Source organism: Kogia breviceps, chromosome 3 (assembly GCF_026419965.1).
Source record: "Kogia breviceps isolate mKogBre1 chromosome 3, mKogBre1 haplotype 1, whole genome shotgun sequence".
Taxonomy (NCBI): domain Eukaryota; kingdom Metazoa; phylum Chordata; class Mammalia; order Artiodactyla; family Physeteridae; genus Kogia; species Kogia breviceps.
Window position 1 is genome coordinate 100,836,503 of NC_081312.1, and position 22,949 is coordinate 100,859,451.

General features: G+C 53.4%; 1 protein-coding gene across 2 annotated transcripts in view; it reads right to left on the minus strand.

Annotated features, from left to right (window-relative positions):
• Positions 1–22,949, minus strand: part of HCN4 (hyperpolarization activated cyclic nucleotide gated potassium channel 4) — a 48,996-nt gene that overhangs the window by 11,196 nt on the left and 14,851 nt on the right. For both annotated transcript variants that reach the window (XM_067029330.1, XM_059055984.2), the window contains exons 2-4: positions 11,641–12,064; positions 2,896–3,057; positions 630–848 (exon numbers count right to left, since the gene is read on the minus strand). In XM_067029330.1, coding sequence (XP_066885431.1) covers positions 630–848; positions 2,896–3,057; positions 11,641–12,064 — 805 coding nt within the window. The remainder of the gene's footprint in view (positions 1–629; positions 849–2,895; positions 3,058–11,640; positions 12,065–22,949) is intronic.

Below are 22,949 nucleotides of genomic sequence, written 5' to 3' on the forward strand. Positions count from 1 at the left end.
CAAGCAGGGAGTCGTAACTGTCAGAGGCCAAGCAAGACAAGGACCCCAAAGGACCCACTGGCTTCAGCAACATGGAGGGTAGAGGTAACCTCAGACTCAGTGGGCTGAGAGAAGAAAGTGGATTCAGCAGCCTTATAAACAATGCGAGTTTTTTGGTTGGTCGGTTGGTTTTAGGAATTTGTCCATGAAAAAGAGGCAGACAGCAGAAAAGATAGCAGGCAAAGCCCGATGATGGTGGAGGGACAGAGGTTTTTAGGAAGGGACAGGTGGAGCAAGTTTCAATGCTGATGGGAAGGCCCTCAGAGAGGAGGAGGCTGGAGGGGATAGTGGGCACGGGGTGGGGAGGTCAGGAGGGAAAGGGGCCCTCAGTCAGGAGAGACAAGCCCCCAATTTCAGCAGGAGGAAAGTGGCGTACAAATAAAAAGACATTTAGAGGTTTAAGGCCGGGGAGCTGAAGTAGTTCTCACCTAGGAGGGGTTCCCCCACTCTGTCACCCACACGGGAGCCCCCATCACAGGAGGCTGGGCCCTCAGGGGCCCGGTGGCTGGCAGCCTGTGCTCCGTGTGGGAAGGAGCGACGGGCAGGTTCTCCTGAGAGAGCCCAGGGTGGACCCCAGCGTTCCAGCCTACCTTCTCCTGGTACTGGCGCCGGGAGGAGTCCAGAGACTGGATGAGGGCAGTGGCGTGGCCGATGAACATGGCGTAGCAGGTGGCACCCACGATCATGCTGAGCATGGTGAGCCAGACGTCCGACATGCCCACTGGGGCCTGCCGGCCATACCCAATGCACAGCATGTGGCTCATGGCCTTGAAGAGGGCGTAGGAGTACTGCTTTCCCCACGAGTTGTTCTGTGGACAGACGCAAAGGTGGACAGATTGGGGGAAGGGTGGGAGGGACCTGGGTCAAGGAGACGGCTGGTCCTTCTCACGAGGAGCTAGAAAAGTCCCTGCTACCTCCCACCCCTCAGCCTAACTTTCCCAGTGGCTGAGGCCTGGGCTTACAACCTTGCTGTTGGCTGAAAGCCTTGGGTGAGGGGCAGGGAGGCCCATACTGGCTGCCCATGGTGACCAAGTAAATCTCTGGCAGTGGAGGGGCAGGGCTCAGACCAGAAGCCCCAGCGAAGGGATGGGCGCCATCCTAACACCCCACCACCTCCACACACCCCCCCCCCGGACCTCTCAGCCCGGGGGCAGCCTGGAGCCTCCCCAGCAGCCAGGGCTCCAGGCTGGGCCACCCTGCTGTCCTGAGCTCGCCGAAGCAGCTCCATCCCCCGCACCGAACTACTGCCAAGTGAAGCCCATTTCCCCACTGACCTCAATTATAAAACCAGATATGCTTCCCCTGGGGGGACAAGCTCGGGCAGACTGAGCCGAAAACACTGTCCTCGTTTTGGGTGAGCAAAGTTAAAGAGCTGCCGAGCTAAGTCGCCTCCTGTGTGAACCCGGCCTGCATCCATCCAGGGCTGCGGCCACTAGTTACCCTCCCCCACCCCAAAGGTGGATGGCCTGAAACACACACAGTGCTGGGGGCGGAGGAGGAAGAAAGGGAGCGAGGCTCCTGGCTATTTTTGTCTCCAAAGCAAGTCGGTGTCTCAAGGAAGGCTCAGTGTGGGAACACTGCGCTCAGAAGGGCCATCTCCTGAATTTAATGCCTGTCACCCTCCCACAGAGGAAACTGCCCCAAATGAAGGGGCCACCGGATAAACCCACCTCCCCAGTGCTCTCTGCTCACGAGGCAGATGCGTTAGCACGAATGTGGAAAGCCACCCTAGCGCATGACGCCCAGAACCCCTGCCCAGAGCCCTAAGCACTTCCGCAATCACCAGGTTGTTCCCAGCACCTGGAGGAAGGCACAGGAGCTGTGTGCCAAGTTCAAGGTCACTCAGACCATCCTGGACACAGCTGAGCTAGTCTAGGGGCTCTCATTCCAGAGGGTGGGAGGTCTGTGGGAATGATCTCCAGGGAGAGAGGCGGCCTGGGCTCCCCGTCCCCCAGGCAGCCCCCAGCTGCCTCCAGCCAGGGCTCTGGCTTTACTGCTGAGCCTCTGGGGACCCGGAAATTCAATCCATGTGGCCGATTCATTTACACTTAGCTCATCAAAAGGCTGTTTTGCAAAGGCCTGTTTGATGCTGAAAGATGCCTCAGGGTCTCTTTCACCTCTTTCAAAGCCAGTTTTTCCTCCCCTGGGGCCCTGAGGGTTTGCCTAGAGACCAAACCAAACTGACTGGGAGTGAGAGGAGGACGCAAGGGTTCGCAGAGCCAAAGAAAGGCCCACAGGCCCAGGGGACCCGCCACCCTGCCTGGAACGTGCCCTGTTCAGAGGCTGGGGAACCCTGCCCCATGGCTCCTCTCACCCACCCACAGGGTGGCGGGGGAGGGAGGGGATCAGGTTCCATCGAACCTGCCTTCCCTGCTCAGGACCCCACCTAGGACAGGGCTGTGTGTCTGTGGGGTGGGGCAGGACAGGGGGCAGAAAGACAGCCCAGCTCTGCTGCTGGAGCAGAAAATGGCAGCCACGTGTGATCTGGGAGCCCACGTGGGCTGCCCACAGTGCGCCTCTCTGGTTTCTCCTTCCTAGGACTCTGCTGGCTTTTAATGGTTGGTCAGCCTCAGGGAGCAGAGGTCGGAGGGCAGGAGCCACCAGCCTGGTATTCCCACACCTGATACAATCTGAGGAAGCCCCGGTCTTAGTCTCCCTGGGTGCAATCAGGGCCAAACAGCAGGGCTCCCGACTGCAGTGGAGGCTGTAAGGCGGCAGAGGTAGCAGCACAGAGCCGAGGGCTCCGCCGAGGCCCCGGACTCAGGAGAGGGCCCTACGTGACCTGCTCTGCCCACGTGCACCTTGTCAGTCCCCTCTCCCCGCACCTGGAGGGAGGGCTGAGGGCTGGGCACTCACCACCATGTTGTTGATGGACACCCAGCAGTCGTCAGGGAAGTCCTGCAGCATGGGCACCAGGAACTGCAGGCAGCCGTCCCAGTGGCAGAGCAGAAGCATCATGCCAATGAGGTTCACGATGCGCACCACGGCGCTGGCCAGGTCATAGGTCATGTGGAAGATCTGCGGGAAGAGGTAAGAGATTGGCCCCGTTAGCTGGGGGCCGGCCCGCTCCCGGGCAGACCCCGCAGCTGCTTGCAGGCCCTGATGCTCTGCACACACTGGGTAGTGCGCCCAGCTCGGTGCAGGTCCCGGCCGCAGCGAGGGTGGGAAGGTGTCAGGCTGGCCCTGGGAGAAGCAGGCTGCAGGCTGTGGGGCTCCAGAGGGACTCCACCTGGGATCCGTGCAGATACGGGGTTGGGCTCCCATGGGGAGTCCAGCCCCCCAGGCCGGACATGTGAAGGGAGGGCACGTAGAGCCCCATACAGCCTGGAAACGGGCAGCTCACCTGGGCTGGGAGGACAACACAAAGAAGAGCCAGCCCACCGGAGGCTCCTCGGGGTACTGTGGTCTGTGGTCATACCAGGGACATGGTGTTTCTCTAAATCTGTCACTAGACTCTCAGGACCCTCCAGGGGCAGCGGACTCTGCAAAAGGCAGCCATGGAACTGCAGGGGGAGCAGTACAGACACCTAGGCTCCAAGTTAACACAGACCTTGATCCCAGGCCCAACTCCTACCCAATTCCTAGTTGTGGGACCTTGAGAAAGTTCCTGAACCTCTCTGATCATGTTTCCTCATCTGGGAATGGCGATAAAATGTCTTACCTTGAGTGAGTTGTCAAAAGGATTAAATTATACATATAAAATGCTTAGTACTTTATATGTATGGTATGGAAGTATTCAATAAATTGCAAACCATTATTAATTGATAAGTTATTAATAATTAATCCTTAGGATTAGTTAACATGTATGAGTAGCAATGCTCTCCTGTACAGTTTAATAAGGTACAGCAACCATGGCCACCCGTGTATCTCCACTCCTATGGCTCTGAGCAAGAGGCTGAGGTGTGGCCGGGCAGGGCCAAGGGCGCGGACATCCCAGCATCCCTGCCCCACCTCCCTCCTCCCCAAGCTGCCTCTCGGTGGGGATTCAGCAGGGGTCACCATGGTGACAGGATGGGGAGGGGACAGAGATGGAAAGAAATCTAGAGGGAGGTCTCTGGAAGTTCTGGCCTTGCCTCTGGCCTGGGAGACTCTGGAGGTGCCCCCACCCCTAGTTCTGGTCCCTCCATATTATTCCCAGGTAGAGAGCCTTCCTGGAGAGGGGCTTTGGGCCAAACCTGAAGACTTGTCAAATGCCACAGAGACCTAGTTTAAGCCCATTTCAGATGGGGCAACCTGAGACCCAAAGAAACAGGCCCTAGATATTTCAATCCCTGTCTAGTGGTCTTTTAGCAACAGCCCCGTAGCTGGTGGCAGGATATTCTGATACTTGAGACCTCAGTTTCCCCTTCTGAAACATAGGCTTAGCCTGGGTCTTGGTCTGGAGAAACCAAAGATGAATACTACTTGTCCATCACCCCCTGGGTTGCGCCAACCTGTGTCCCCCTTAGTAGCATGACTCTGGATGTACCAGCTGAAAGGATGAAACAGACCTTGGAAAGTTTCCTGGAGGATGGCAGCTCTAGCTTGTCCCATCACCCCTGTGTCCCCGGCAACAGAGAGGCAGTAACACCGAACCTGAGGGGGTGGGCACACGGTCCACAGTCATCATCTCGTTCAAACTCACAACAGCCCTTTGCTGAAAATGTTGTTAACCCTTTTACACCCAGGCTCAGAGAAGTAAATGGACTTGCCCTTGGTCGTGGTGGCAGCAGAAGGGGCAGATTTGAACCCAGGGCTGCCTGCAAATTATTAGATTGGCCCAGGGCGGGAAGGGTGGTTTTCAGTAGCTCCGTTTTGTAAATAAAACAACTCAAACCCTAAGTGGCCAAGTGATGTGGCCAGATCCACACAGCAAGCTGGACCCAGGGCCAGGTGGGACTCTCCAGCATCTCACCTCTGTAAGCCTGGTGCACAGCGTAATACTGTAGACAGAGCTGTGCGCCCGGCAGCCTAGCCCCACTGGGGCCCAGAAACCAGCCCCAGGGCTGTCAGCATGCCATTGCCCAGCTTAGCGGACATATGTCTGTATAAGGAGGGGTGGGCACTACAGACCAGGCAGGGCAGGCAGCTCCTGAGTACCAGCGCCCCAGCTGTGGCTCCAAGAGAAGATACCACTTCTGCCTCTAAAGCAGCTGCTTAGGTGAACACAATAGCTCTATGACCTTGGGCCCACTAACCTTGCAAAGTCTTGGTTGACCAGAATGCCACCAGCTCCCCAACTCTGGGGGGATGGGGAGCGCAAGTGACATGGGACCACCTAGTCTCAGAGATGGCTAACACCTGTCCTCACCTCCCTCCACACCTCAGCGTCCCCTCAACTAAAACAAAGCTAGACATCTGCCCCCACTTCTCAGGGTTGTTCAAGAAATTAAACTAGCTAAGAAAGTGCTCTGGGCCCTGAACACATACACGGGGAGTGGAGGGGGGCAATCATTATTATTAAGTTCATTCATTTCCCAACTCCTATGAACTGAAATCTCCCCCAAATCCTATGTTGAAGGCCTAACTCTCAACGTGATGGTATTAGGAGGTGGAGCCTTTGGAAGATGATTAGGTCATGAGGGTGGGGTCCCCATGGATGGAATTAGTGCCCTTATAAGAAGAGACACACGGGCTTCCCTGGTGGCGCAGTGGTTGGGAGTCCGCCTGCCGATGCAGGGGACGCGGGTTCGTGCCCCGGTCCGGGAGGATCCCGCGTGCCGCGGAGCGGCTGGGCCCGTGAGCCATGGCCGCTGCGCCTGCGCGTCCGGAGCCTGTGCTCCGCAATGGGGGAGGCCACAGCAGTGAGAGGCCCGCATACCGCAAAAAAAAAAAAAAAAAAAAGAAGAGACACAAGAGAGTTGATATGTGCCCACGTGAGGCCACAGAAAGAGGACGGCCATCTACAAACCAGGAAGCGGGCCCTCACCAGAACCTGACCATGACAGCATCCTGATCTCATCCTTCCAGCCTCCCCAACTGTGAGAAATAAATATTTGTCATCTAAGCCCCCCAGCCTGTGGTATCTTGTTCTCACAGCCAAAATCAGATACCACAGTGAAGGAAGACTTGGACCACTTTTAGAAAGCATCCCAGACTCCACAGCCTGCAATAACTGCTCCTTTCTATGTATTACTCTGGGTTTTAAAGACCAGATCAAGGTTGGCATATTTGAATGCAATGTGTCCTTTCCTTTTTCTATCATCCTTGTTTTTCTTTTCTTTGTAACTAATTTTCTTCCAAGATCAGGTCCTTGTATAATTTTGCCTTTATACTGATCTCAGCAACGAGTATGCAGAGCACATGGTAGGGTCTCAGGAACTGAGAAGTGCTTAAGGGATGAAGGTGAAGGTAATGAAGACAGTGTTGGGGATGACGGTAATCAGGGCTGCCACAAGTATACACAGTGGCATTCGAAAAACACCCCAGTCTGGGCAGGCACAGCCCACAGGGAACCCGCTTTTGCAGAAAGAAAAGAAGGTGCTTTTTCCTGCAGGTGGCATAGACTCATGTATCCTCAGAGAGCGTGGTGGTGGTGGTGGCGTGCCTGATATTGGTTGAAAGATGCAGATGCTGGGAGTGTTCTGTAGGGGTGGGGTGGTGGTAGTTCTGGTGGTGGTGAGGGGTACTGCAGATGGCTCTCAGACACACAAAGCCAGGGGCACCAGCATGGCAAAGTCTGAGCTTTCTGCAAAGAGTTGGTGGGGGATACATCCATTCAGTCTAGGAGGGTACCCCAGACGGTGGACACTCACCCCACCCCCAATACTCTACAGCATCCAGTCGTGGCTGCTGAGAGCAAGGCTGGACGTTGCTGGGAGAGGTTGCTAAACACCCGTGTGTCCCCACTGTGGTCTGGGGCCACAGGCCACCCGCAAGTCAGCTGCACTGCGCAAATATTTGTCTTGCTCTTTATACCTAATTAAAACCCCCTTTTATGATGTTGGTTCTGACTTTCAGGGTTGACTGTCTTCATTTCAAGGGCCCCACAAGGCTTGCCAGGCAGGTGGCCTGGACAGCTCGCTCTCTGTGCCCAGCATGGCACTTGGGGGAAGCTCCTACTCCTATTTCCTTCTGTAGTTTCTGGACCACAGGGTAATGGCAGGGCGACATGTCTCTCACCATCTCCCACCTCAGGCAAGTGCCTTCTCTGCTCTGAGCCTCAGTTTCCTCGTCTGTGTAATGGGTCAATAACTGCCAGCTCGCAGGGCTGTCTTGGGGATCAGGAGAGGATGTCCACAGCTGGCACACAGGAGGTACTCAGCACATGTTGGTCCCTTTCCTTCTGTCTCTTTCCCAGCCCTCAAAATAAAGAGCTGATTTCCCAGTCCTGGGGAGAGACCAGAAACTGGAGTTTCTGCCAAGGCCTCTTCTTGAGGCCTTGTTGAGTTCCCTCCTGGGATTTGTTTTCTCCTCTGGGAAGAAGAACAAACTCCTCCCTTTGTCTCAGGAACAAGCAGCCACATTGAGAACAGCAATCCGGGTCCTGAGAGAGTGGCTGGTGCATGCGTATCCTGGGTACAAACTGGAGGGTCATGCTAGGTCCCTTACTAGGGCCCATAGAGAGGACCAGCTCCTGCCCCCCAGGACCATGCCTCTGTGTTGTCCCAAACTCCCGATTCTGAGAGAGGTGGAAAAATTGAGGCCCACAGGGAGAGGAGACTCATTGTGGGCTGCACAGCCCCCTGGCCTGACTTCCTGCCTCTAGCCCCTCCCATTATGCCAAGATGCTGCCGAGGGAAAGAAGAGACTTCTGGGATGGGTCACTGGGGTGCTGGGCCCTGCAGGGGAACATCTGAAGGGGGGCAACCACGGTTTCTAACAATAGCCTCCATGCCTATAACAAGCTCGCACCTCAGAGGGAGGGAAGAGGCTTGGCTGGGAGAGGCTTGGGAGGGAGGATGCTGACCTAGATCGCCCAGGATGCAGGCAGAGGCTGGCGTCCTCTGAGACAGTTGTCTACGCCCGCCGAGACCCTCCACCTACCCTGACTCCCAAGAGCTGCTACTAACGTTCGGGAACTCTCCTACTGGGAAGCTGGGCTGGGCTGAGCTGGGCTGGGGGAGGCAGCTGAAGGCTGAGGGTCAGGAATCCAGCATCTCTGCAGCTTCACCAGGGGATCTTGGGCAAGCTTTTCCCTCCCCATGGGAAGCCAACTCCCCAGCCCTCACCCAGCACCACCCCCATGTCCTCAGAATGACCAGCTAACATGATCCTCGCCGAGGGAGGTTGGAGTGGGGACTGAGGCCCAGCCTCTGAGGACATCAGAGTACATCTGACAGTCAGGGAAACTGAGGCCTAAAGAAGGGAAGAGATTCACATGAACTGGAGTTGGAGGAGGAGATAGAGCAGGGTCTTCTCTACGAAACACCTCCCTCCCCAGGTCTCATGCAGACCTGAGGCCTCAGAGGGTCTCCCTGCTGCTGCCTCCAGGCCAAGGTGAGGCTGCGAGAAGCCCCGAGGGTGGGGAAGGCGACTGAGGGTCTGGAGACAGGGTTCCTGGGGCCAGCTGGGAAACCCCAATCCAACCCCAGGAGTCCGGGGGGAGCCCCTAGCTGGGCAATGTGCCCGGCAGACAGCAGCTCAAAGCAACTTCCTTCCCAGCTACTAGGCAAGATAAGGGTGTATGTGTGGAGGGGGCGGGGAGTCATCCATCTGGCCTCCTGGGATCTCCCTTCCTGCCCACAAAACAGGGTAGCGATGTCCAGTTCAGGGTCCTGAGCTGGGGCCTCTGTCCAGGGTCAGAGCCTGCCTGGCCGTTTTTGGATAGCCCAGAGGGTGGCCAGGCCAGAGGGGCAGTGGGGACAGTAAAAGAAGAGCTTAGCTCCCATCCCAGGGCCTACCCTGCCCACCCACCGGCAACTCTGCCAAATCTCCCCCAAATACCATGGCCCCCAGGGCCCAGGTGTAAGTGGGGAGCAAGGCTAGCCCCCAGCAGGCTGGGGCCTGGAGACACAAACCGACGCTAGAGAAGGGAAAGAGCGACTATTCTGCTTTTAACGGCAGTCTAGCTGTTAAGTCCAGGACACACAGAAGGTTGGGGGTTTCTCGGGGACTGAGGGAGCCAACGAGGTTCTGAATTTCCACTTGGGACAGAAATCAAGAGACAAGCCCCTCAGGGCATTCCAGGAAATACGCCTCCATCTTCCCTCTACAGCCACTCAGAGGGGCCCTGGCTACCACCACCCTCACCCCCACAGGCACTGTCCCCTCTCAGCCCTGAGCTCAGACCCACATCCAACCTCTCTGCACCTACATGTCCCCCAGGTTCCTCAAACCCAGCCTGTCCCGTAGAAGTCACCCAACCCCTCGACCCTCCACTGCCTGCCTCCCCAGCCTCAGCGGGGAGTCGTCCCCAACAGAGGGAGCGGTAACAGGACCAGGCAGCCTCCTTTCATGCCACCTGAGAAAGTGGGAAGGGCAGGGAACCTGGGAGTCAGGAGGCCTGGGTCAAGGTCCTGCCACTGGGGCAGCTGACCCTTCCACCCTCGGTTTCCTCACCTGACAAATACAGGTATTAAATCCTGCCCTGTTGACCTTGTCAGCCAGGTTTGAGCAACCAATGAAATCATGGGTAGAAAGTATTTGAGAAAAGTAAACACCCTGTAGAAGCATAGAGGGTTACTAAGGCAACTGAATGGGAAGGGGCATTTATGAAACAGTTCTCTGCACCGAGTTTCACACTAAGGGTTTTACAAACATCATCTCTTTTAATCCTCACAACAATCCACTGAGGAATGTACGACTTCTACCCACTTTGCCGATAAGAGACTGAGGCTCAGGGGGTAAGGTGGCCCCGAGGTCAGTCAGCTGGCAGTGTGGAGCCAGATTTTAATTCAGGTCTCACGTGTCATCCTAGCCCTAAAGCCCACACGCATTCCACCTCACCCGGTCCCTGCCGGGAGTCAAGAGTGCTAACTGGGGTCTGATCTGGCTCTGCCAGAGGTCTGCTGTGTGACTTTGGACAAGTCATTGCTCCTCCTATCAGCAGATATAGTGCAAAAATTCCAAACCAAAGAGAATTTCTGCCGTGAAGTGATTCTGCCAGGCTGGTGTAGGGACTTCTGCAGCACAGGTGTTCATGACACCTCTGACCTCGATCTGCCAGTGTCCCGACTCTCAGCCATGGGTGCTGTTGCCCAGGGCCCAGGCTGCTGCTGGGAGTGGGGTGAGGGCTTCGTGTCCTGAGTGTGGGAATTTCCATCCAATCATGCAGAGACCAGGAGACTGGCAGTGAGCCATGGCAAGAAACGCACCTCTGTGGAAGCTTCCCCAGGCCACAGCCCGCTCCAGAACCCAAGGCGGACAGTCTCACAGAACACATCTCCCCGACCCTGGTACATCCAGTCTGGCCTGCCTGTGGCTACCTCCAAAAGGTAGTACTTGGTGGTAGCAGAAAGTCTCACAAGGTCACCTGTTTTTTTCAAACCCCAGCCTGCAGTCCTCTCTTTCTCCCACAGATGGTCGCATTCAGCCCACAGATGAGTTAGGTTTGTTCAGAATGGTGTTGGCCACCTAGTTCTTTTATAATTTTTTATTCAGTTTCTCTAGTCAGTGCTCTGTCCAGAGCCTCTAGGATCCCTTTACAGTTTGTTCTCACACAACACCAGGAAAGCACCAGGCTTGAACTCCCTACAGCTAGCACCTGTGGCTCTTTATCAGAGGCCTGGCTGCAGGAAACCGCTTTGCCTGCTAGCACCAAGGGCTGGAAGGGTCCTGAGCCAGTGACTGACAGGTGAGGGGATATAAAAATTCCAACTCCTTTGCCCTGATTGGGGCAACTCCCAGGTGTGGTATACACCATCCTGGAGCTCCCCACAGGATTTGCTTGGTGTCACCCTTGTTTGGCTTCCTTCCTTCCTTTCCTTCCTTTCCCTGCCCCTCTTCCCCAGTCCCTTACCAGATTTTCCTGGAAACACTTTGCTCCCCATCAAAAAAAATAAATCACTTTCATACAAATCCTCATCTCAGGGTCTGCACCAGAAGAACCCAACCTAAGACAGTTGCCAACAAAATTCACACAAAAATCCAGATTTTTGCTTCTCATGATAAATCTGTAGATCTAGCAACCCTGAGCCCATTCTCACTTGGCCACAGTGGCTAGAGCTGAGTAGAGACTGCCTGATACAGATGGAAGATATGGTCTCCAGTTTTCCCCAGTCCACCACACTCCCTATTGTCCTCCAAATGGCCCTTTTCACCCATTCACATTCCCTGCCTGGCCCCCACAAGCTTCTGAGTTTGCAACCTCCACAGTACAGTACAGTGATTAACAATGCAGGCCCTGGAGTCCAGGTCCACCAATTAATAATTCTGTGACACTATATAAATCTCTTCATATTTCTCTATTTCCTCATGTAAAAAATGAGTACTTATACCTACCTATATGGTACCCTTTATGGTTGTTAGAGACTTAAATGGGATGTTGCCTGTGAAGCGATTCGTGTTATATCCAGTGCATGATAAGAAGTCAAGAAGTTACTAATATTTGTCCTCTTGGAAGAGACGTGCCTGCTAAAATCCGACAGCCCATATCCAACTATCTGAGGTTACCCGCTGGTCCCTCACTCCCCTAGAGGGAAGATACCTCTTCCCTGAAGAGGTTTGGGTCTGAACACTCACCTCTTCCCACTGGTGAATATATCGAATGAGGCGGGAGAGACGCAAGAGGCGCAGGAGGCTGAGGATCTTGGTGAAACGGACGATGCGCAGGGCCCGGGCGGTCTTGTAGACCTCCGAATCGATGCGTGTCTCCACAATGAGGAAGATGTAGTCCACGGGTATGGAGGAGATGAAATCCACCACAAACCAGCTTTTGAGGTACTTCATCTTAATCCGCTGCGGGTCCAGGATGATCTCTGTGTTGTCCTCCACCACAATCCCTGTGCGGAAGTTGAGGACCAAGTCGATGAGGAAGAACGTGTCCGACACCACATTGAAGACAATCCATGGTGTGGTGTTCTCATCCTTGAAGAAGGTGATACCCACAGGAATGATGATCAGGTTTCCCACCATCAGCAGCAACATGGTCAGGTCCCAGTAAAATCTGCCCAGAGACACACAGGTCAGTCATAGGAGGAGAGAGAGAATGAATTACAGACTAAAAGAAAGCTCAGAGACAGCAAAGGTGGGAGAGAGAAGTCTTCAGAGGTTCTGAGACCCTGCGGGAGATAGATGCACGGGTACCAGGGCAAGATGTCGTGACTGGCATAGAAACAGGCTCTTCCTTAGTCATCCTTAGGGATGTCTTCTGCCTGCCCCTCCATGAGATCCCCGATGACAAGCCTCCTACTCCAATCCCCATGCCCCAGTGAGAGGCTGAAAAGCAAACTAAATAATGACATCCAGAGAGAGGCGAGAGGCTGTTTTAGCAGCAGAAGTAGTTCACCCCGCACCATCCCAGGCTCAGGCCAGGATGCTCCATCCTCCCTGAGGGTCAACTGTGGCCTGAGACGGGCTGGCAGGCAGACATGCCACAGACCGTGACCAGAGAACAGGGGAGGTCCAGACACACAGCAGGAGCCTGGGAGGCTGGAGGCGTGGGATCCAGTCCTAGCTCTGTCACTGACAGGCAGGTCCCCTCCCCACTCTGGGCCTCAGTTTCCCCACTGTGCAATGAGGGGCGGGGCCTCCACGCTCGGTCCTGTAATTCTGATCTGGCCTTCTCCCACACTGGCTCTCAGGGGGCCTCCCTTTAGTCTATCCCCTATAGTCAGAAAATGTCTGACCATCTCTTTTCCTCAGAGGTTTACTTCTAACACAGCAGTAGGGAAGGTCAGTGATATCTTCAAATGCAGGCAGTGTTTTTCTTTTTTAAAAAAATATATTTCAACTATTTTATTTTTTTCCAGCAAATAATTTATATTTAGCAAAGTAGATATTTTTGATCTTCAAGTACACATTTAAATAAATACTGATTGAATAATCAATATATTAATCCAATAAAATATTGCAAATACTTTCTCATTTTTTCTTAAAAAGTTTCCTTTAACATTATTTGGTAGAATAATTATTTCAGTTAACAAAGTTTCTGTGATAAAATTTTTTAAAAAATTTTATCGGCGTATAGTTGATTTACAATGTTATGTTAGTTTCAGGTGTACAGCAAAGTGACAGGCAGTGTTAACGGGGTGATTTCAGGCACCAGTGAGGTACCACTCAATGCAACAGAATTAGACTAGTGGGGGCTTCCAGCATCACTTCTTCTAAGGCCTCAAAGCAACTGCTAATATTTCCTGGGGAGGTGGGGAGGGACCCTCAGGGCAAAGCCTCTGAGAGGTTAAGCAACACGAGGAGGTAAAAGCCAACTCACACATCTCCTATCTGGCCCAGCAGGGGCCCCTCTGGAGTATGCAGGTAGCACAGGTAGGCAGAGACCCTATGTCTAGAAGGCATGACCAGGGACCCTGCCCAAGAGCCAGCCACCCCAGGGCTGGCCCTAAAACTGAAAACTTGCACTGCAGAGCTGTTTCTCTCTGCTAGTAATCTAGACAGTTACACAATGCCAGATAACGGTATTGTGTTGGGCAGAAATAAGCCTGTCTTCTCCCAAGAGAAATAACCTTTCAGCCATCTTTAATTCTCTACTGCAGGGAAGCCAGGGGGGAGGGAGTGGGAGACAAAAAGATAAGCTTTCCTGGAGTCTTCAGTGGGTCCCACCGCAAAACCAAAGTGCCCCGGCCTGAAGAGTTCCAAGTTTGAAAAAAATTACTCCCCAGCAAATTGCTTTCTTTGTCAGACTCAGAATGGCGCTCTGAGTCAAGGAGAGGGTAGGGCCTGCTTCAGTGAAGGTGGGCAAGAGAGCTGTCCCACATCACACAGCTCAGGGAAGTGTGGCTTCCAGAAAGGCAGCTTCCGGCAGCTCCTCTGAAAGTCAAGTTCTTCAGGGCATCAAGACGGGACTTCAAGTCAGAGCCTCACTGGGCTAAGGCTTTTCACTCTAAGTCTGGTGCCAAGAGGTCAACTTTAGCTCCTTCTCTGCCCCACAGCCCACCACCCCTTTGTCAGCCCTACTCCCCCTGTGCCATCTGGGAGAACCCACCCCAGCCTTCACACCCACTACACAGAACACAGCACATCCTGCTAATGACTTGTGGGCCCTGGGAGAATGGTTTCAGCTTCTATGCTGCTCTCAAGCTGTGTACACTCTCCACTCAGCCTCATGCACACCATTCAAAGACAGCTGCAGACACTCATTAGATGTCATACACAGGTATCCTCATTCACACACACACAGTGTGCAAACACCCCTATGTACACATGGCCATCGTTCCTTTTATTTAATCTCTTGGGAAAAACAAAACAAAAAAATTGTGACATAGAGAGGCCACTGAGAGCCTTGTGGCCTCTGTACATAAAGCTAATAATACACCCAGACTGGAAGAGTTTCTAAAATTAACAGAGTGGGTACAAGGCAGCTTGGAATGCTGACTCGGGCAGGCCTGCTACTCCAGCGGGTTTCTACACTCTCCCAAGCTCTAGTTCCCTCAATTACAGACCAAATTTGAGACAGTAATTAACAGGAGAATGTTTTCATTTAGTGGTCTTCATAAAACCAAATTACATGAGGCAAAAACACCCATTTCCTTGCATTCTGATTAACTGTTTCAATCATGAATTTCCAGATGCTAAGGAATATTTCTGGTGCCTGATCTGGGCTGGGGTTGGAACACTGGAGCACTTCTTCCCACACACCACTGTCCTGGAGCATCAAAGAGATACTCAAAAGGCAGCATAATATGGTGGGAAGAAAGCAGCACAGGCTCTCAGGCCAACCCACCTGAATTTGATTCCTGGTTCCATCATTTGCTAGCAAGTTGCTTAATCTCTCCAAGCCTCAGTTTCCTCATCTGCTCAATGAGGATAACATTACCTAACTAGTGGAACTGTTATAAGAACGAAATGAACTGATATTTGTAAAATGCTCTGACTTATGCCTAGCCCATATTTTTAAATGAGTAAATAAGTAATTCAAGTCAAAAAATTCACAGGAAAGAGGTGAGGGAGGTAGATGAAATCTTCCAGGGAAGAGCCAAAGCAAAGCATCTACAGGGGGTGGGTGGACGGGAACTTAATAATGGTTCCAGAACAGCCAGTGGTGGAAGTCAGGGCCCACAATATTCCCTGGATAATTGGACAGCAGAACCTATTTACCTCAGCATAGAGATGCCCTGATCTCAGGGAACTCATGGTCTAAGGCTTAGCCAGAAGACAGAAGACAAGTTTGGCAATGATGTAAGAAACCATCCCAGGCAGCAGCCCAGGCATCTGAAAAGGTGGGCTCCTGGTGGCCTAGAAAGATGAGGTCATGAAGTGCTCCTGGAGGAGGTAACAGAAGTTGGGCTTTGGGAGCTGACCTTGGCCTTGTACACTATGCTTCCTTACTCTTTGCCAGACGGTTGCACAGATTTCTGAAAGGTGGGCCAGCAAAGAGCAAAAAATCGTGTTCAGCACCACGGACAGCTCCCAGTGCGCCTGCCATCCCCAGGGTCCTGGCCCAGCCAGGGGAAGTAGCAACAGCCTCCCCACTGCATCCGCAGCTCTCTGACCCCTCTTCTCTCTCAGTCCTAGTGATCAGAAGCATCTCAAGTGATTCCTTAATGTCCCTGCACATTTTCAGTGGGGGACTCCTTGGTGACTGAAAAGGCTCTATTCAAAAAGACCCCAAAACACTCACATGTATCAAGCACTTACTTGGTGCTTTTAATGCATTACTTCATTTATTCCTCACACCAGCACTAAGGTGGCTGCTATTATCTGTATTTTTTTTTTTTTTTTTGCGGTATGTGGGCCTCTCACTGTTGTGGCCTCTCCCGTTGCGGAGCTCAGGCTCCGGACACGCAGGCCTAGCGGCCATGGCTCATGGGCTTAGCTGCTCCGCGGCATGTGGGATCTTCCCGGACCAGGGCACGAACCCGTGTCTCCTGCATCGGCAGGCAGATTCTCAACCACTGCGCCACCAGGGAAGCCCTATTATCTGTATTTTACAGATGATGACACTGAGGTTCAGAAAGAAGTATCTGCCCAAGACCACACAGCTAGTAAGGAGCAGACCCCTAATTCAGAAAGGTCTGTGGAACGCCAGAGTCTGACCTCTTGGGATTTTAGGCACCTCAGTGGGATGCGGGGAGGTGGACAAGCCTTTCTGGCACGTTTGCATCACACTATGGAGGTAGCCTACCACAGCAGGTACAGCCCCTGCTCCAGAGACAAGAGAGAAGAGAAGGTTGCAAAGAGGTTTCAAGGGGACTTATCTTCCTGATGCCAGGCCTTCTAAGGTACTTTCTGGGTGGGGAAACTAACACACCTCTCAAGTATTAAAAGCACCCCAGTCATCAGCAGTCAATCGGGCACAGTTGTACCCATCCTGTAGAAAGGAAAACTAAGGTCCACCAAGAGGGTTAACATTTCCAAAGCCTCAACCTGGAGGCCCAATGCTCCCCTGGCCCCCACTACCCCTAGAATCATTCATGAATAAATCCCACAATCCAGGCTACGCATCCATAGTGGCAGGTGGCAGGCCCTGGCAGGGAAGCAATGGATGGCCAGACTCGGGCATGCTGGAGTTGGCACAGCCCTGAATCAGAGGCCTTGGTCTCCCGAAAGCCAGATGACCCTCCGCATCCCAGTGTTCTCTAAGCTGAGAGGAAGTCCTAGCCAGCAAGCCACCAACTGGGCTCTGGAAGCCCTGTCCCTGGACCCCAGGTCTGTTCTCCCTCAATTCTGGACCTTATTTTCTAACTGGACCAATAGGTCCATCTAGGCAGGTGATGGCCTCTCAGCAGGAGGGAGTGGCCCGTGGGCCAGCTTTGGAGGAGCGGGGGGCCCACAGGCAGAAGGAAAGGGGTGGCAAAAAGCCCAACAGCCCATTATACAGATACCTGGAACATTTCATGGTCTGAGTGGAAGGTTATGGCCTCAAGGGAGCTGAGGGAAGAGAAGATAGAAGGCTCATGATCCTGAACTCGGAGACTCAAGGACCAGACCAAGGGGCCTCTCCTTCCCTGGAGGCTGAAGAGGATGTGAAGGGTGATAAAACAGAGGCAGAAGTGGAAGTCCCAGAATAGGGATGACTTCCTTTAGTTTCCTCTTGTCCATACCTGCCCATGCTTGCCTCCGAGCACATATACTCTCTCTCTCACACACACACACGAACACATTTTTGTATACACACTCTCATCTACGCACTCCTGTTAAATTTTGTCTTCATACACGCATCCATTTTCACACAGGCATACTTTCTTGCACACCCACTTGCATACATTTTGACACAAATGATATCCACTGGGAATGCTGTCAGCTGTAAGAAAGAGAATGTCTGGTTTTTGCCCATTAAGATCTTTTCCATCCTTCAACATTCACCTGAAGTGCTACCTCTTCTGGGTCTCCCCATCTTCTCACTGATGGAGCCACAGCCCAGCCTGGGCCCTGGCTCTGGATCTCCTAGAAAACTGTGGATTCCTTGAGGGCAGGAGCCTTGCCCCAGACACGCCTATGTCCCTGCAGTGCTGGTGGCAGGATGCGGGGGGTGGGGGGTGGGGTCCCCCGTGCTTTCTCCTGGGTGAGCAGCACACCCACGGCCCCATCTTGTACCCTTCCCTCTGTGCAGACGGCTCCCACTCAGACCGCTCCTAGCACCAGACTGCATTCCCACCTGCCACCTGGAGGGCCTGCTGGCCCCTCCACCCAACAAGTTCAAGGCTGAGCTCAGCATCTTTCTCCTCAAAACTGAATGGCACAGTCAGCATTTCAATCACCTGGGCTGGAAACCTCACAGCCATCCTCAGCTGCTTTCTCTTTCCTCCCACCCGCCCCTGCAGGCCCCCCAAGCAGTGGCCAAGTCTTGTCTGGCCTCTTCAATGACAGCTTCTGAATCGGTCCCCAACTGCTCTGTCCTAGATCAGTTCCTCACTACTCCTCACCTGGACCCTTGCCCCTGCTGCCCACCTGGTCTCAGCCTCCTCCCTCTTTCCCTCCAAACCACATGCTCTCTGGGTTATCTGGCCAAATAGCATTATGATTATGTCACTCCATGCTTGAACCCCCCTTTGGTAGACTCCCACTGACTACAGAAGAAGGTTCGAGTTCCTTGGTCTGGCACCCCCTGACCCCTCTTCCCTCTTCTCCCTTCCACTTCCTTCACAGGAGTCAACTGGACACCCAACTTTTGGCCCCATCTCCATCCACCTCCTGGTTCCTCCTCCTGAGAACCACCCCTACCTCTTGAACCCCCATCTTTTGAACTCCCTTCCCTCATCCAAAGCCCAGTTCAATTGCCTCCTTCTCCATGAGCTTTGCCTAACTGTGCAGTGTGTCTACGTTAGCAGTCGTCACAACCTGCCCCTTTCATCAGGTACCACTTAACTCTCCTTCTAGCCCCTCAACAAAGAAGCCAGGAGTCTTTTGTGTCTGAGAAATGGACGGGAGCTGGGAGCCTCACCCTCCATTCCAGGCCCAGCATAGAAAACTGCCCAAGCTGCTCATGAAGACGATGAGAACGGAGGAGGACAGCCATCAACATCTGCTGGGCACTTACTATTTGCCAGGCACTCACCTGAGTCCCTTATATAGACCATCTCATTTAATTCTCATAAAAACCCTATGAAGTAAATACTATGATTATGCCCATTTTGCAGTTGAGGAGACTGAGGCACAAGAAGTTGAGAAATTTGCTGTATATGGTGGATCAGGAATTCAAACCCAAACAGCCTGGTGACTCCAGAGTCCCACTTCTAACCACACTATACAAATATAAACCTGGTTGGTAGTATTTTCTCTCTCCCAAACCCTGTGCTTACTCCTACTCCACCTCTCCCTCCCAAACCTGTCTCCTGAGCTCTCTTCCACGGCATCTTCAACCCCAACTTCTTCACTCCCTAGCCCATCTGTTTTTTCCCTGAAGTGAACTTTACTTGTGTCACTCTCCCAAACCCCAGAGGGTGGAGTGAGCACCCTCCCCCCTCCACACCGATGCCCCTTCCCGTCTGTGGTAGGAATGTCTACGAGATCCTTTGAGCGTCCTGTCATTTGCTGCCCATCTTTCCAGCATCCATCTGCCACCCTCGGGGACCCTGGTGATGCTGGCACCTGGTTCACAGCCTTCTGTCCCACTCCGAATCCTGCCATCATCGTGGGTGACTTCTACTCCTTCTCAGCAGCCCAACAATAAACACCCAGCCTCCCAGTGGCTTGAAGTCCTGCCTCCAGTGTCTTCACTCCAGTCCATTCCAAGAGCACACCCTGGATCGGGTCTCTATCTCCAGTTGGTACACCTCTAGTCTCAATGCTCTCTCTCACCCTAACCTCCTTTCCTTCCAGCTCTTTTATCCAATCATGCTAAGTCTACTCTTTAGTGTCCCAGGAGCCTGAAGTTGGCTGACCCTCTAATTCTCCCAGGAGAACCCTCCTGCCTCCTCCCGTCACCCCCAGGCATAAGGGTCCTGCTCATCAGCCTCTCTCGCCCCGTCCTTCTGGCACCCGCTTCACCAGATCACAATCCTAGCTCAGAACCAACATCAGCTCTTTTCCTGTTTACATGGGGGGCTGTGCAGAAAACCTCAGACCTCAGACCAGTCCTACTAAACACCAAGTGCCTTAGTTCCTTGTGCCTCTATTTCCTCATCAAGGTTTCCATGCTCAGCTGGGCCCTCACCTCTACCAGCCCATCCTCCAGGAGACCCTAACGACCTTTCCCACCCATCTCCCACAGCAGCTTTTCCAAATTATCTCCTCTCTCCTCAAAGCTCTGAAACTACCACTTCCCCTCTCCCTCCCAGCAGATAACACCACTTCTACTTCACAGAGAAAACACAAGCCCCCAGAATGTCCCCATCCTCTTCCCACCACCAGACTACTCCCTTGCTTGTCTCTTCCTCACCACTTTTCCCTTCCCCAGTCACAAGGGAATCAGTGACTCTTCCACCTGCCCTCCTGACACTGTTCCCTTTTTCCTCCCCAGGAAGCTTTATCTACAGGTTATCCTCTCTCTCGCCCGTATCTTCAATCTCCCTCTCTACTCATCCTTTTCCATCAGCTTTTAAGCTCTCTGCACTTAAAAAAAAATAAAATCTCTCCCGAAGCCCTACTGTCTTATCTCTTCTCCGCTCAGAACCAAGCTTCCTGAAAGACGTGTCGCCATCCCCACTCTCTCACTTCCACGTCCGTCCCCAACATGCCTCTCAACCCTCCAGCAACACTGCCGATGCACACGTCCTGCTGCAAAATCCCAAGGACACTTTCCGGTCTGTTTCCATCTTGACCCTCTGCATCATCTGATGCTGTGCACCATATCTGCTGAGACACCCTGCTCCGCTGGCTCTTCTCTGTTCTGCCTCTCCTTTCCCTCCCGTTGCAGGAGCTCCTCTTCCCCTGCATGACCTTTAAATGTTTTTGTTCCTGTGGGCCCCCACCTCCTCTCTCTCCTTACTCTCTCCCTGGGTGACCTCACCAACTCCCAAGGCTTCATTATTCCACTGGCTTCCAGACCAGACCTCTCCCTTGAGCCCCATAGCCATGTGTTCACTTGCTGACTACACATCTACACCTCGATGTCCCATGGGAACTTCACTCTTGACATAGCCAGATATAACTTAGCAGCTTCCCCCATAGACTTGGGCTTCCAGCATGTGATAGCACCAGCCATCCAAATGCTTAGCCTAGAAACCTGGGGATTATCCTCGACTCTCCCATCTCGCTTACCCTCCAACACTCAGTCATGCGGGATCCGGCATGGCTCATCAACTCACCACCTGGCTTACTTCAGCAGCTTCCTAACTGGGCTTCTGCCTCTCCCAGGACCCCACAGACCTCAGGGTCCAGGGTAGGGTCCACAACCTCTCCACGCTTTGCCAAGCCCAAAGTCCTTCCACACTCCCAGCTAAAATCCAAGATCCTCACTGTCTTTCCTGGGCACTTCCTGATCTGGACTCGGTGTCCTCTCTTGCCTTGATTCTCGCCATGCCTCCCCTGTGTGAGATGCTCTGCTCCAGACACACTCAGCAGCTTTCAGTGCCCCAGACACACCGCACTTCCCTTCTCCTCTGGGCTTTCCTACATACTGTCATCTGCCTGGAGCTCTCCTCCCCACCCCTGCTCACCCCAGGCCACTTGGTTCAGAGGAGCCGTCACTTCTCCTGGGAGGCCACCTTTGTCTCCTAGGAAATCTGGCTACGTACCACTTGTTCGTGCTGCCCCAGCATAGTGTTTGTCACACTGTGATGGAATTGCATGTTTGTCTATCTTGTGGCCACTTGACTCTTTGAACTTGCCACAGTGCTTTTTATGAGGTAGGTCCAAAAAAGGTCCAAAAAACATGGGAATGGGTGGAAGAGTGAATAAATGAATGACTGAATGAATCCCTTGGGAGCCAAAGGCTGAGTGGCAGGAGGCCCAGGAGAAGCTACACAAAATGGACAGCCCTCTGACACCCCAGCTCCCTCCCACAAGGCTTTCACAGGCCTCCGATGATCAGGGAGGAATTTATCCCATCCGAACACCCAAGGCACGAAGACTTCCAGCAACATCCACTAGCAAATGGCCCCCACCTGGTGAAGATGATGGTGGGAAAGCCACAGAGGAGGGAGGAGGTGGAAGGGGGCGGCGGGGGGAGGTAGATGAACAAGAGACAGGCCAGGAGAATCATGGGGTTGGGGTTCTGACACAGTGGGATGACAGGGGGCTGGTGGGGGGACACTGAGGTTACAGACGTCAACAGAGGCCATGAGTGTATTTCCAGCCTGACCAGCACAGGCCCACGGTGACACAACACACTAAGCTCCCTCTGTTACAGGCATGTCCCCTCTCTGGGGACTTTGAGGATTCTCCCTTCTCTCCAATAGGCTTGGCCCAGAGATCCAGGAGGTGGGGGGTAGGGGAGGGCAAGAGGAGGCAGCTCCACTTCTCCCCTAGAATCTCCCGACATCATCCCCACCTTGTGGACCCAGGATGAGTCCCATCTCCCCAAACCTGCTGTGTGCTCCCCAAGAGCAGAAATGACTTCTCTTCCTTTTCCAAGATGTAAACGAAGAGCTGGGGCTGGAGGGGGAGGAGTGGCAGTCCTCAGCAAAATTGTCTTATTGTTAAATAAATGGGTGGATTAAAGGCTGCTGGGGGGAGGGGTGGTGGAGACTGGCAAAAATAAAAATAAAAAAGAATACACTAAAATGTTAACACTGATATTTCTAAGTAATGGGATTACGGGTGATTTTTGTTTTCTCCATTACACCTTTATATTCTAAATTCCCCATAATGGGCAAATATTACCTTTTAATCAGAAAAATAAATCCACCAGTAACCACCGACCAGTGTCCCATGCTGTAAAGAGTCTTCTAACGTGTGTCAGGGGAGAGACACACACGGGTCCCCGGGGAACTCCCAGGCGGCCCGTGCAGACAAAGGTGCTGTCCGACGCGAGGGCAGGAAGAGCAGATTTCCCGGAGGCGCTTAAGGAGGAGGAGACAGAGGGAGGCCATTTGAAGGGCAGGTGTAATAGGCAAAGGAGACCACGTGCCTGCCCACAAAACCCACGTGGGAACGCACACACGTGGGCCACCTTCCTTGCCCTCCCTCCCTCACAATCAATAAAGCTACTGGGAAGCGTCGACCAGCCCCTCCCCGCCCCTCTGCGTCCAGGTTCTCCTGCACCTTTCTCGGAGGCAGCGCTGCGGCCCCGCCCCCTCCCCACGCTCCACCCACCCGAGGGGGGCGGGGCTCAGGAGTCTGGCATTTTAGCCTCCCCGCCCCCTCACGCTGGAAAGCTCTGCTTTCCACCGCCCTCCGCTCGCGCCTCTGAGGAGAATAAACGCCCACCACCCCCCTCACTGTTCCTCCCCGACTCTGGGGTCTCGTCTCCCCCCTACAGCAGATGAATGGCTGTCTGCCTCCCACCCCCGCCTGGCCAATAGGGCTCTATTTTTAACCCACCTCAAAAATCT